This window comes from Haplochromis burtoni, unplaced genomic scaffold, assembly GCF_018398535.1.
Source record: "Haplochromis burtoni strain Fernald_Lab_line unplaced genomic scaffold, NCSU_Asbu1 Contig_140, whole genome shotgun sequence".
In the NCBI taxonomy this organism is placed as follows: Eukaryota; Metazoa; Chordata; class Actinopteri; order Cichliformes; family Cichlidae; genus Haplochromis; species Haplochromis burtoni.
The window spans coordinates 1,340,954-1,355,982 of NW_024582501.1; the positions used below are offsets into that span (position 1 = coordinate 1,340,954).

Sequence of the window (15,029 nt, forward strand, 5' to 3'; positions counted from 1 at the left end):
ATTTCAACGTGACATGAACACCATTGATTATAATAAATAGCAAACACAGACAGCATAAATCGCCATAAAACTGATGGCACAGCTCTGGTAATAGATGAAACCAGAGCTTGTCTGCATAGCTTGATTGAAAAACAAATGTAGACACTTTGGCTTTTAGGAACAGTTTTCTACACATTTCCTTAAGCATCAAGTGATATTTCTGCCTCATCACACTTTACATTTGTCCTGCAGATGTTCGTTTGCCGATAACTCATCCTGTATGAGAGCTAGCGAGCCGAGTCATGCATTCAACAGATCACCATTAATCACATTGTGACCTTCCTCTCAACCAGGCCCATCTAAAGCTCATTCATCCCCATTTGCCATGCAACTCTGCGGGTCGATAATTGGCAAAGCAAAACACAGATTAAACCCAATTTGGAGGGTTTCAACTTGAAGCTTAGCAGAGACGGCCAGGCTCAGGCTGAACTGGTCTCTGGTCCTGTCTGAGGCTAAACCAGGAGGGAACCACAAAACCTAAATCAAACCAGCCTGTTCTCTGTTTGTGTTGCATGCATGTGTGTGTATGTGTGCGCGTGTGTGAGTGTGCAAAGCATGCAGCATTGTGCTTCACCCAGCAATGGCATCACTAATAGAAACCAACTTTAAGCATTCAAACTTCGTTTGTCTTATTAACCTATTAGCTTAAAGCTTAATTACAGGATGTCGTAAAATGATTTGGTCTATGAGTAATGACAATATTTCAGCTCCTTAATGGCCAGAACAAAGCAAACTAAAGCTAAGTTAAGCAAAGCCGGTTGTTTTTCTTCCTCACGGCATGTCTGGGCTGCAGCTTTGGGCCTTTACCTCGCTGTGTAGGTCGGATAATTGTTTACTGGCGAGGTCTTTGTTGCATGAGGGCAACATCACGGCAGGAAAACAAAACTAATGACTAATTTCATGGCTATTGAGTCATTTTAAAAAGACCATCATGAGGATTAACTTTAAAAGGGCAACTGTTCCTAATCTGATAGCAGGTATTCAAGCTATGGTTCAAAAGGCATAATTACACTTGTAAAGTGAAAAACAAAGAAGGGCAATAAAACATCTTTTTTTTTAGTGATTTCAAACACTTTTAGGCAAACGTAAACCATCTTGATTCTGCTTATCAAGCTAGTGGTTCAAAATATGCAGAAAGAACATCCCTCTTTGCAACAATGGGAGATGACCCCTAGGTGGCAGCGTACCTCATGAAACCTCTACCACTCTAAGCACATCACTCCAATTACAAAACCTACTCAATCGTCCTTGCTTTTATTATCTCCGCGGGACAACAAAACTGGATGACAGCGCGTTCGAGCGCTCGATAAGTTATGATCAGCTGCCTCGGCTCTAGCTCATGCCCTTTAAATAGCAGCTTGATAGGATCTGTGAGGCTCGCTGAGCATGTATAGTGTTACTCTCATCAAAGGGGACTGAATGGCGGTGAATGGAGGATGATGTGTGTACTGCCTCTGCTTAGTGGAGGCATTTCCAGCTGGCGCCAGGGCAGAGGAAACCCACTGAGACACACAACAACACACACAGACACAGGGGTCAGCTTGGATTCACCCTCCTCCTCCACCACTACCTCCTCCATGCCTCTCGGCCTCTACCGCCTCCTCTTCTTCTGCTCAAACCCTCACCCCCCACCTACACTTCCCAGGCCTGGCCGCCTCTCATCTGCTCTTTCTCTTTTCTTCTGTTTGTCCTTCATTTTCTTTGCTGTCTTGTTTTGTCATCCTCATTTGCCCCGTCGTCCAACTTCTAAAAGTTAAAATGCTTTAATGACCCAGCTAACGGACAAAATAAGTTCTTTGCTGACTGTGAAGAGGAAGAGAGACACTCCACCTTGCAACAAAACGTGCAAAAGTGGTCACATGATTAGTCACATGTGTTTGAGCAGGTAGAGACAAGGATTTCCCCTTTGATGTGTTTTGTTAACTGGTAAATGAACTGGTAATAGAAAAGCGCCATTTAAGAACCAGTTCTTAAATGGCGCTTTTCTACTCTACTACTGCTTGAGCACTCAGAGCACTTTATACTACCAGCCTCATTCACCCATTCAGACACAAACATTCAACCATGCACTTCTAATGCTTTGTATCTAACATTCACACTCCAGTGAACACATCAGGAGCAAATTGCAGTTCAGTATCTTGCCCAAGAATACTTTGGTATGTAAACCAACAACTTCCTGCTGGCAGATGAACTGCGCCAGCTTTATTTGATCTATTTTATTATTGATTAACATAAAATGGGAAATCAACAATAGACTGAAATATTTTTACTTATTATATCTATTTATTGTATGTATAAACAATGGAGGAATGAAATTATGTTGTTAGCAGGACAGAATATATTAAATAACGTATAAGAACCAGTATAACAACAGTTCAAACGAAATAAAATTAGAACATGTCTGTTAACACGGTTAGCTCGTTAATGAGTTGATGCCACGCATCGGGCGATCCGCAGTAACGGTTATGGTGTTAACTTCATTTTAACGAGATTAACGCTGACAGCACTAGTTTGTTGTTGGGTTTTGGGTTTTTTTACAAGTTGCATGCCATGAAACATTTACATGAAATGAAAAATGTAGACAAAACCACAATTTTCCCAACTAAAAATTACACTTTGCTTGAAGTATTTCTACATCCACATGTCTGAAATTCTTTATGCTTCCTGCTGATGTCTATTTCTATTGAGAGACCATGATTGCTCATATTTAAGAGCAGTTAATCAGTTTGAAATCAGATAAATAGTTTATTTTTATAAAGCAAAAGATTGGCAGATTTGTGCATGTATATAGTAAACAACTGGTTGGCGTTGCTCAACATGAAGAGTGAGCTGAAAACATGATGTCTGAATGAACCAAATCAACCAATCAGTACCTTTGAAGCAGAGCAAGGCTCTTTTTCTTCACTTGGACTCCTTCTGAATCTCCGCTGGCTGCCTTGGCGAAAACTCAACAGGAGAACCTCTCCTGTACCTGTCATGTTATCAAAAAACTGACAACTAATGTATTGCTGCTCAGTGTACATCGAGACACAAGAGGTAAAATTGATAGGTTACACAATTAATACTGATCATCTTTTTATTAAGCAAAGCTCTGCTGGGAATCCTTAGGTCCTGGTGGGGATTTTACTTTGCCATACGTTTCTGTCTTAACAATGCTGTTGCCCTGGGATGCCCCCTTCATGAATGTGTGTGCAAATGGGTGAGTGTGGCTTGTGGTGTAAAGTGCTTTGAGTGCTCAATAAAACTAGAAAATTGCCAGTCCACATGCCTTTCTCTTGAGAGGGATAATGCACCCTAAGACATGCAAAAAAAAGGCAGAACCGCTCAGGGTCGGCATGAGGAAAACAAGGTGTTGTTTTGAAACTCCTCAGATCCAAATCTGATCGATCATCCTCTGGATGCAGTGGAGTGACCCAAATGGGCCCTGTCTGTCTGTGTATAAACCCTATCTTGTTGGATGGGTTGCCAGATTTCCTATATCCATGCCCAGATTGATTGGTGATATTATAGCAGCACGAGGAGGACCAACAACAACAACAGGTTTTTAAGTAATGACTGATCAGTAGATGTTGCTCCTTCTCTCTGTCTTTTGGAGCCACACCTACCTTTGCTTACTCTTTTTTCTTGAAAAGCTGACACTGCAGCCTGAGCGGCACACAAACATGGAAGAAAGTACTTACATCAGTGACATCAGAAGTCAGAGGAATGTAGTTCTGGTGCGACACTAACAGCTAAATAACTCTTGGCATGGCCTCCCTCACGATCTTCAGGGGGAACGCAGGGGAAGGGTGGGGGGACTCCAAATGGCCAGAACAAATTAAAAAGCCAACCTGCTATTTTACTGTTCAGATCTGTTGATGCTATAAAGCAGGAAAAATAGGCTTGGCCGCCTTTACGTGACTACTCGGCTGATTTTACGTGATTTTCCTCAGGCCCTGAATCTAAGCCCTTTTGGCACAACATGCTATGCCTTGACCAAGCATGGGACCTTTAAATGCACCAATAAATATTTTTTAGCACTTTATTTAATTCCATGCCCTGGGCCAACAGCATCTCAAAGTATGTCACTCAGCAACAACAGTGAGGAGGAGAAAAAAAAGGACCCTAAAGGGTAAACAGGGTGTAATGTAGATTTAATTAACAACCTAAGCACAGCGTCTCTCACTCACTTGCTCACACACACGCACACACACATGCACACACACACACCACATGAAGGCTTAAATATACTGTAACAGACACAAGTTGCACATAAACTTTATCAAACACATAACTTTAGGTTAATGGCTTCATATTCACACACACACACACACACACACACACACACACACACACCTTCAAGTCTTTGAGCCACACATCCCTGGGTTTACAGCAATGGTGTGAAAATATGTGAGTGTAAATGAGATGCAGACAGGCTCACAGCAGTGAACCCAGCAAAGAGAGAGAATAAGAGGATGTGGCTTGGCTTTGAATTGCTAAACTAAAGTTTGAGGAGATGGAAAGAGTCATATTTTGAATTCTATGCATACTGATCATCTTTGAGCAACAGAGTGTAAACGGAGCCGAACATTTTTCTTCTGCCGGTAATTCAAGATTACATTTTTTAAATATTAAAAAATATGCACTGATCCCTTTTTCCTATGTAGCTCAAAAAGCAGGAATGTGTGGAAAGCATTCAAAGTGTCTTTACAGAAATATTTAGTCACAAAGAGCAGTTCTGTATTTAAAATATACTTGGCTATATGCATGTTTTATAAGTAAAATGTGTCACAAAAGTTACTCAAGAATAACTGAAGGAACAATTACAAGCTGTCTCTGATTTATTTTCAGAAACAAACTCACTATAAAACCTGTTTAGTGACTCATTAGCTTGATAAAATGAAGCAAAATAATAATAATAATAATAATGATTACTTAAAGAATATTTATAACATTTGTGTGACATGAGGTCCTGTTTTATTTATCTAGTTTGTACTAGTGAAAGTCCGTTACATATGTAACGGAGAGGAGCGATAGTCTCTAACTCGGAGAACCAAGGTTACAATGTAACCGTACATTTAACAAAGTTTGAAGTTGCTAGTTTGCAAGTTCTGTGAGGATGTCCTTGTGTTAACACGTGAGATAGAATACCATATTGATTTCATGTTAATAATACAATATACAAATAATCCAGTAACTCTGTTACACTTTATACAATAGGGGGATGAAAAAACACTAGTAATTAGTAAAAAGTTAAAAGTAATTATTAGTTACTAGTCAACACCACAGCGTGTGGCTACCAAGGCATAAAATTAAAGGAGAAAAAAAAAACATACATTAAAGATAAGCTAAATTTGAATGATAATATGTTATTTATAGCTGTTATGGTAATATTGCTATCGTAACTTATTTTAGGCTAAATACTGTCAAGTGAAGCTCTGATACCTTAATAGTGCCTAATTACTATCTTTGGTTTTGTGCATTAAAATGATTGCATTACATCCACTGAAATACCATATACACTCACCAGCCACTGTACTATGCACACCTGTGCTAGTACTGGGTTGGACCCAATTTTACCTTAAGAAGTGCCTGAGTTCATGAATTCAGCTAGAAACATTCATTAGAAATTTTGCTCCATATTGACATGATTGTGTCACACAGTTACTCCACATTTAAACAATCCACAGTTGTTACTAAGTGACCCGAAGTATTCACATCATTACACTGACCACTGATATAAGGCAGAATGGATCCATGCTTTCATGTTGTTCTCATCAAATTTTGACCCTACCAACCAAATGTCACAGCTAAAATTTACCTCATCAGACCAGGCAACATTTTTCTTCAGTTGTCCAAGTTTGGTGAGTCAGCGTGAGCTGCAACCTCAATTTCCTGTTCTTAGCTGACAAGAGTGGCACCCACTGTGCTCTTCTGCTGGTGAAGCCCATCTGCTTCAAGGTTTGATGTGTTGTACATTCAGAGATGCTCTTCTGCATATTTCCTTTGCAACAAGTGGATATTTGAGTTGCTGTAACATCAACGTCATTTTCACACAGAGAACTGATGCTCGCTGGATTTTTTTCTCTTTTTTCCAACCATAAAACCTTGAGATAATTATGTGGGAAAATCATAGTAGATCAACAGTTGCTAAAATACTCAGACCAGCCAAACACTATGCCATGTTTAAAATAATTTAACTTTCTTCCCCATTCTGAAGCTCAGTTTGAACTTTGGCTGTTCGTCTTGAGCATGTCTACATGTCTACATGCTTTGAATTGCTGCCACGTGATTAACTGATTAAATATTTGTGTTAACGAGCAGTTGAACAGGTGTAGGTAAGAATGTGGCCAGTGAGTGCATATTAACTTATTGTTGGTAAAACTGTTTTACACAGAATAATAGATAATAGATAATCAACCATAAGCCAAGACTATGTTTGAAACCTCTGACAAGGACAACTTTTACTGCAGAGGATAGAAACACCTGTTTCTAAAATATCATCAGTGATGTTAAGTTATTAATTCAATTCATTAGTAGCAATGACTCAAAATCATCATTGCCGGTTCTGAGTGAGAGAACTCAACACTTCAGACATTTATTTCTGTTCAGTCGGTGACATCAGAACAGATGTGCCTGATGTAAATGTTTGGCAGTTAAACCACTGGAAACAAGCTGTGCTGTGATCTCAGATTCATCCGACTCACATGAAAAGTTCTGTTCCAAAATAAGATTAATGCCATTTGGAGAAAAAAAGGAAAAAAATGAATGAGACATAAAGAAAAGTCAAGAGAAATTCTTCATACTTCTTACATCGGCAATTTTCCAAACTAAACCTTAGAGTCAAGACACATTAAATACTGTACAGATATATTATTTGTTAATTAAATACATTTAAAAAACATAGACGCTTTTAACACATAATTAGCACTTATAATATCTACTGTATGGTTAGAGCAGCTTATTCATACATCAGGATTGTGATAAGTTAACCCTGTGTTCACCATAAAGGCTTTTACACAATATTTATAGCAACATAAGTTAAACAAGAACGAAAACAGAACGTCATGTAATTGGCTACTGTTCACAATAAGCGTACCTACATGAACATACAGTACAGGTTTTGTTTGTAATAATACATTAAAGGCTCTTAAGCTGTATCTATCATTACAGAAAGTAGCTCACATCATAATGTGACATAACAAGAGTCATCAAATGAGGAGTGGATTCAGAAAACAAACAGCATGTTTAAGTGATGCATACTTAATTGTGTTTTGTATTTAATTAATACTGATTAAGTGAACTTTTCTGGAAATTAATTACAAAGCCAATAACCCATTATGACAAAACTGTTTCCCAAAATCCGAATTTGGCTTTAACCTTACACAACTGCAATTAAAAGTCTAGACATAATAAGATGTGGGGTCAACTAAATTCAGTAAAATGGAAAATGTCTTAATAGTCAAATTATGTGCACATTCAATAATGACTTCATACATTCTGCTCTAAGACTAAATCAGAAGACGAGGCAAGATAACAAGGCAGCGCAATGAGGGGAAACTCATTAAAAACTTATCTTCAGTTCTCACTGCAAGTTCTCGCCTTGCTTCTCTTCTCTCACCTCCAACTCACTCAGATGAGTACACATATTACCCAGTATATACGTATATACACCACACATGAATGCAAACATGCACACATGAGCTCATACTAATGTAAGCATGAACAGTGAACAGTATTTACATGAGTGCGGACACACACGCCGGATCCAGACTTTAGTCATGACTCAGTAGCACTGTAAAAGTCATGCACATTCCTGCCTTTAACCACAAGAACTCACCACACGCACGCATGCCTTTACATTGGAGCACCAGTATAAGCGAGTGATTCAGTGAGCTGTCTGAGGGAAGAAAAAAAACTCAAACACGCACACACAGACGAAAAATAAAGTAACATAACATCCACCATGCCCCTCATTGTCATTTTCTCCCCTACACATTCTTCACTCATCTGCTTCCAGCACTCCTTTCAGCGGTTCGCTGCCTGGTTTGGTCACCTCAGCCTCCTTCAAAGCGCTGATGACTGGTAACCATGGCGATGGCAGCTCAGGTCCGCTCCTCTTGACCTGGTTTAGGTGGCTGAGAGCAGCGTACAGTCCGGCGTTGGTGCCGCCGTGCACACCTTGCTCCTGCTGTTCTGTGTAGTACATCTCCAGAGCTGCAGGGGTGCAGTGTTTCTGCTGTTAGAGGGAAATATACAAACAGCTTTGGTGTTTTCAGTATTACTCACACACTGATTTGACATCATCATCACAGAACAAAAGCTATCCTGAGTCAAGATAAACTGCAGATTTCCTCCACCTGGTCCAATAGGAAGCAATCTGTTTTATGACTAGGAAAGCACAGTCCATGGGGATAAAGAACCATTTATTTGCATCATATTAGTTAGATATTACAGATTCAATTATGACTGATAGTTTTCTGTGCCTGTTATAGAGTTTACCTAAAATAATGTTTAATTGTATTCTGATTTATATCCGTGCTCTTCTGTATGTTTCACCTTGTTGTTTCATTTTCAATCATGCGTGCAGCTGCTTTGAGCATTCTGGTTTTCTACAAGAACAACTTACAAAAATGTATTGAAAAATGGAAGCCAGCAGCTGTCATAGGTTACTGTTTGTCTTTGCACTTTTGGAAGAAGCTTCTGAAGCTTGAGACAGTAACTAAGTAATCCTGGGTCGAATGTTGCCTGTTTTCACATGCAATGCACATCAAACTGCTGAGTGGAACATTTGCATTTCACATACATTAGGTGGGGCTGGAAAGAGTTAAAGTGTAAAACCATGTTTCAGTCCTGTTCAGGAAGTTGTATTACATCCACATGTAATAAACCACATACAGATTACTTTCAAATGCTGTTTCAGAGGCTAAGAAAACAATTTAAAAAACAATATATGTAAAAGGTACTCCAGATGATAATTGAGGCTTTTAAACATACAAGGAAGTATCAGAGTGTGAAGAACTTTTACAGACAGAAAAGTAATACAGTTGAGGGTGTTTAAATGCTTGGTGCACAAACATAATTAAAGATTCATATCCCCAATAAGCCTTCACTTGAGGCTAAAGCATCCTTCAGAACATCCTTAGACTCACATTTACCTAACAGAATTAAAGATACATATGAAATTATGTGGGTGAATTAAACCAAGACACTGAATGCCTGTCCTTTTATGGTTGTGTTTTGAAAAGGGCCCATGTAAGTGTCCCTGACCTTGCAAGTCTTTCCCTTAAGGAGAATCCACTACCTGACCTTCCCTAAAAGCAAGGAGTCAAGCCTCTGAAAAGCACAGCAGTGACTACACCACCCTCCACCTTCCATCCTCTTTTTATGTCTCTAACAACACATTAGTAGGGGGAAAAATGCTAAAAGCAACTGTAACCGGCAAAAACTTCAAAAGCTTTGCCGGAAGGTCCTCCTCCCATCCTCCCCCCCTTCCCTTCCTTGCTTCCCCCCCTCACCGTTAAGCCTTTAATCACAGTTTAGTCACGCTCAGCTCTAATTAAAGACCCCTACAATTCACAAGCGGGCATCCCAATCTCTGCCTGACCAGTAAGTAGGCTGTCACTCCCCTTCCTTCCCCCACTCTCTCTCTATCTACCCCACTCTCTCATTTTCCACTGCGAGACAGGCCCTTTAACTAACATTCGCGGTTGTGCTGATTTGGTGCACGATGCCTCCAAGGTGTCGTTTGCAGACGATGAGTTTGTGTTAGTCCTGAAGTGACTGAAATGAGAGTGTGCGGAGAAGAAAACACCAGACGAGCTGCACTGTAGCCTGTCGAAGTACTCCACGCAGACTACTTCCACAGTAATAAGTTTGTGATATAGAAAGATGAGACTATGACCTTCTTCAGCTGTTCTCTGCTATGCTGCAAGAAGATAATAGAACATCTCCGATAATTTTCTTTCCTTGAACCATATTAAAAAAAATATCACTATTTGTACATCTATGATTGTGTGTGTGTGTGTGTGTGTGTGTGTGTGTGTGTGTGTGTGTGTGTGTGTGTGTGTGTGTGTGTGTGTGACAGTATTACTCATATCATGAGGATCTGTCGGCCTTCTAAGAAATAAAAGCTTTAAAATATTTCATAACGTAAATTTTTACTTTGTAGGTTGAAGCTATAATTTAAAATTTAGTCATAGTTAGGAAATGAACATAAATCAGGGGAAGGATCTGACTTTGTGTGGGCATGTGTGCAGACACATGGTTACGAGACATGTGTTTATGCTAAGCGTGGTGTTTGTAAAATAAAGAAGCTCGCTGTGCACACATGGATACGCTGCCCACCTTCAAGATGAAACCCTCTGGGCAGGTAAGTTGGTCGTACCACATGGCTTTGTACATGAGCAAAAGGAGCAGGCTGGTCAGAAAGGCCAGAGTAATGAGGATCAGACCTGTGATCTGAGGAAAAACACATAGTTATACAGAATGTAAGACAATACTTTTCAGTTCAGTTTTATTTATATAGTGCCAAATTGGATTCCACCTATGTCTATGGCCTTTAGCCACCAGGTGCTTTAGCTCCGGACACAGACTATATGTGAAGATGGTGACGTTTATAGCTCTGTCAAAATAGATGTTTCGTCTTTCTTGGTGCCTGGGTATAGCTGCTATAGTCTAAAAGGACCCACTGTGAAATTATCGATTGGACTACCATGTTGAAGCCTTCAGTTCGGCATTTTGACCACTGCCATTTAGATTTTTTACTTTTTTATAACCCAACATGATGAGCAAAGGAGTGGATCTAATTGAAAACCCGAGGACGCTATGCATGATCATACAGCTGTGACCTATCAATTGGAAGAAGAATAAATCCTGCTTATTGTAAATATAATTTTCAAAAGAAATATCATGGTGTACTGAAAAACACTCTAAATTAGTTACTGAGAACATGAACACATTATTTTGGTAATAAATCAAGTGATAATTGAAGTCATTCTTTCACAGATTCCTATTCAAACATTTCTGAAAGGAGAGGAGACAAAAGAGCCTTACAGCTCCTGTTTTCATGATATAATAGGTTGTTGATATGATTATTTAAGTTTTCTTTGAGAAAACACCACTAGCCACTTTCATATTAAATGAATGAGGCAACATATTACAATCTTTTATGGAGTTCTTGAGCCGTTTCAAATAGAATGAACAACTTAATTAAAGAGCTCGGCTCTACGCTTTTTAGCAATCAATACAGTGCATTTGCTGGGGACTACTTTCAGCCAGACATTAATACACATGAAATGCTCTAATGAGGAGCAGGCCATTGCACATGATGGATTCAAAACAGTGCTAGTGTTTATTAAAACAAATGCAAAGTCCACCAAGCACTGCTGGACTTAACAGAAACACAACACAGACTTATACATGTGTGAAGATTTTCACCCTTTACCTTGGCCTTCTCAGAGACATCACTGTAAAGGTTGATATTCAGCTTCTTAATGTTGGGAAAATACAGCTTGTTCTTCTTCTTCTGCTGCAGCTGGTACTGTGTTGACGTTTTCACAATGACCTGCAGCAGAGGGAATGCACTGTCACTGCGAGTTCCTGGAAAAATTCCTATTAATCCATTATGGTTGATCGAGGATGCCCTCAGTTTTCAGCACAGGTTCAGCAATCCTGCTACCACTGAACACCATGATGGTTGTGTAAAAAAATAAAAGCATCACTTGCAAAAGCAGATCATTTTAATGATATGTTAAAAACACATTTGGGAACTACAAAGTGTTTTTATGTTAATGTTTCACCATCATTTACTGAGCCTGTAGAACATCCTGTGCTGCTAAGAGCATTATCGGACAAAATATGATTCTGAGAGCTTTCTTCTTGTGTTATGTATTCAAAGAGGCGCTTGCATTGAGTGGGCTGGTGCCAAGGTTTTAACCTGGGATGGTGGGCAAGGAGAGGTAAATATAGCACTCTCGGCATTGGGGTTTAAGTGAGGACAGGTAAGTATGCCCACATGAATTTAAATATTGTTTGTCGTAATCTGTTGGGCATTTTTGCAATGCTGTAATGCGTGGTTCTGTTGCACCCAGTGTTCAACTTGGAAACAGTATTTTAGAAAACAGAAGTGGGCAGGCACAGAAAAAGAATAAGGTGGAGTACAATTTTACCTTTTCTGCAAAAGGTTGCTGGAGCTGGTTGACCTCCAGGGGTGTGATGAGGGGGATGTTATCAAAGCCATCGTCCGCAGATGGCTGCTTCTCCAGCTTATCGGACAGATTGCTGCCCAGCTTCACCATAGCTGCTCGTCTGTCTGAAAATGACCGGACGGATCTCGGAATCAGGGACAGATTTAGTCAGACTGAGTGTTTTTGTAACCAAATGTGATAGAGCTGCTTGAGGACCCTGCCAGGACACAAGAGGAAGTGAGAAGATAACAGTCTGATGAGGACTAATGGGCCAGGATAAGACAAATATACACTGCATCAAAAGAAGAAAGGAGCACGAAAATTAGTTTTGAGTCATTTTAGCAGCGCAGCTAAGATAAGGAAGTGTGTGTTGGTCTACTACTTTTGCTCAAAGCAAATTACAGCAATAATGACTGTACCGAGTGACATTATTTTATAAATATAAACATAATATATGCCACTGACTTTGCCAAAACAGCTATCAGATGCACTGCCATCACATCTGCTTCATAAAAACATGTAATCTTTGGCAATATCTTTAATTTGCATAGTGCCACGTTCAGGCCACTTCTAATTTTTACGACTAAATTAAAAACTAACAAAATCAATGAAATTGCCATAATGCAAAGCTGCACTTTGTGTTTAATATTAAATGCATGCTAAATTCTTGCTAAAACAGTGAATAATGCATTTGATAAATTTAAAAACACTGCTATTGTGAGCATAGCTTGCTGACATGCACAGAATAACAACCAGTGTTTGTTTAGAAGTTACGTATTCTGGCTAACACTATGTATACACGTATTAAATATTTTAAATTACTATTTCTTGGCGGGGAGCAGTGTAGACATTTTTACTCTTTCCGCTAAGCTACCCAACTGCCTATTTAACTAAATGTTCATAGTATATTCCTGGAATCATATTATAGCGCTTGACAGAAAGCAATTTAGCAGATTTCAAGCTATTTCTTGACTAACTGCCTTTTAAAACTGTCGACACACGACACGAATGGCTTTGATCATATTGTTACAGTCCGTTGTTGCATGGAAACCTTAGTTCCTGGCATTTATGGGCATGTTACTTTGGCATATACCACCCACCAATGCATTGTTGTAGATAAAGCACACTCCCCAACGGCAGCAACCTTCCCCAGCATGCCACACTGTAAAAACTGCTCAGTTTGAGTCTTTGATGAGAAACCCATCAAAGACTCATAACAACTCTCAATCTCGTCAAAGCACCTGCGGGGTGTGCCAAAATAAACCTCATCAACGGAAGTCACACTCAGTAACTCGTGGGACCCAAAGGATCTGCTGCTAATGTCCTGGTGCTAGACACAATATTAGGTTTGAATCTTGGGGCTGATCAGTGCGGTAATAGCTCGAGGACATACAGTATTTAAGTAACTCAGAGAAGCCAACTCTGTTTCCTGTTTATCCAGCCCAACAGTCTGGAGTAAACATATTTCATTATTACTCTGTATCTATGAATCTACTATCTATCCATCTCTTCCTCCAGCCTCTCACTTTTAATGTTTATAGCCAACATATGCAAACTTTATTCTCTCAGTGCTGTTCTGCTCAGATAACTGTCTGATTTCTTTTTCTCCTCTGACAATGAACTAAATGTGGAGGGAAGAGGTGAAGAGCCACTTATCTCATTCACGCATTGCAACACAACACCTTCCCCCAGCAAAGGATGCCATTGGCCCACTGATGCCAGTGACTCACAATGATGATACACACCAGGAGGCAAAGAGCTAGAGTTTGTATGCTGCTGGAGAAATCCCCAGTGCTCAGGAAATGTGTTTTTGATGAAGGAGACAGAGGATCATTTACTAAAGCCTCTAGTCCGTCATCAAGTGGAAAATGCATATAAAAATATTTTTAACTATGTGACAGCCTTCTACCAAACATTCTCAGCATTTTGGAAAACAACAAAAAGCATTTGGATGTTTAAAATCTTTGTTAGGTAAGATCTTGACTGACTCTAGGGTATTACTCAAGACTACAACACATATTTCTTGATGAGTGGGTGGTTATAATGTGGTCATCTGCGCTGACCGCCATTTTTCCTCCCCACGGTTGGAGTGAAGTGCGGGTGCGATGATTCATCCTGAATCTGTGATTAACAAATGAGTCGAGTGCTGCTGTCAAACATTCAGTGTTCCCACACTCTGACAGGAAAGGAGTCCAGAAATTGAAGGAGCTGCAAATGACATCCTACAAATTCACAACCACGGCTTGTTTCAATCATACATACAATTATACTGTAAAAGATTAATGATTACTTCACAGTTCTATCCATCACCCATATCTGACACACTGAAGGAGACTTGAAGCTGTCTAAAGGTGAATACATGCTGTGCTATGAATAGGTAGCAGAGTGTTTGCTACCTGCGCCTGTCAAGTTCTTCAGGGTTCACTGGTCATGCATATCTAAACTTACTGCATTGAAGACTGCTGCTGCAAGATACACAGGCTGTGTATGCAATAATCAGAGACCAGAAATATGGATTGATAAAACACATTTCTGTGCAGTTGTGTTTTGAATTATTGGGCTATTTAAACAAATATTGCAAACTTATATTCTTATATTTTGTTCTTCCACTGTTTATTTTCTACATTATTGTTTTTAATGAACTGCAGACTTAATTAATACCCATAGGAGACGAGGGCAATCACAGAATTTAAGTGTAGCCTCTTATATAATGTGGAGGTATAGGGGAAATTGCAACGCATGTCAGTAACACATACAGTCCCATGGAGCACTCAAATCAAGATTTTATTGTTGTCCATTCATTCCCCAAAGAGGATGACAACC

The 15,029-nt window shown here is 39.5% G+C and overlaps 1 protein-coding gene across 3 annotated transcripts in view; it reads right to left on the reverse strand.

Moving 5' to 3' along the window:
• Positions 1 to 6,574: 6,574 nt before the first annotated feature.
• caly (calcyon neuron-specific vesicular protein) overlaps positions 6,575 to 15,029 on the reverse strand; it is an 8,995-nt gene continuing 540 nt past the window's right edge. Inside the window, exons 2-5 of one of the 3 annotated variants that reach the window (XM_005931285.3) lie at positions 12,189 to 12,351; positions 11,465 to 11,584; positions 10,366 to 10,479; positions 6,575 to 8,257 (exon numbers count right to left, since the gene is read on the reverse strand). In XM_005931285.3, the coding sequence (XP_005931347.1) occupies positions 8,021 to 8,257; positions 10,366 to 10,479; positions 11,465 to 11,584; positions 12,189 to 12,317 (600 nt within the window). In that variant the 5' untranslated portion in view covers positions 12,318 to 12,351 and the 3' untranslated portion in view covers positions 6,575 to 8,020. Of the gene's footprint in view, positions 8,258 to 10,365; positions 10,480 to 11,464; positions 11,585 to 12,188; positions 12,424 to 15,029 lie in introns of all 3 variants that reach the window. The other 2 variants (XM_014336478.2, XM_005931284.3) reach the window with 2 other exon arrangements.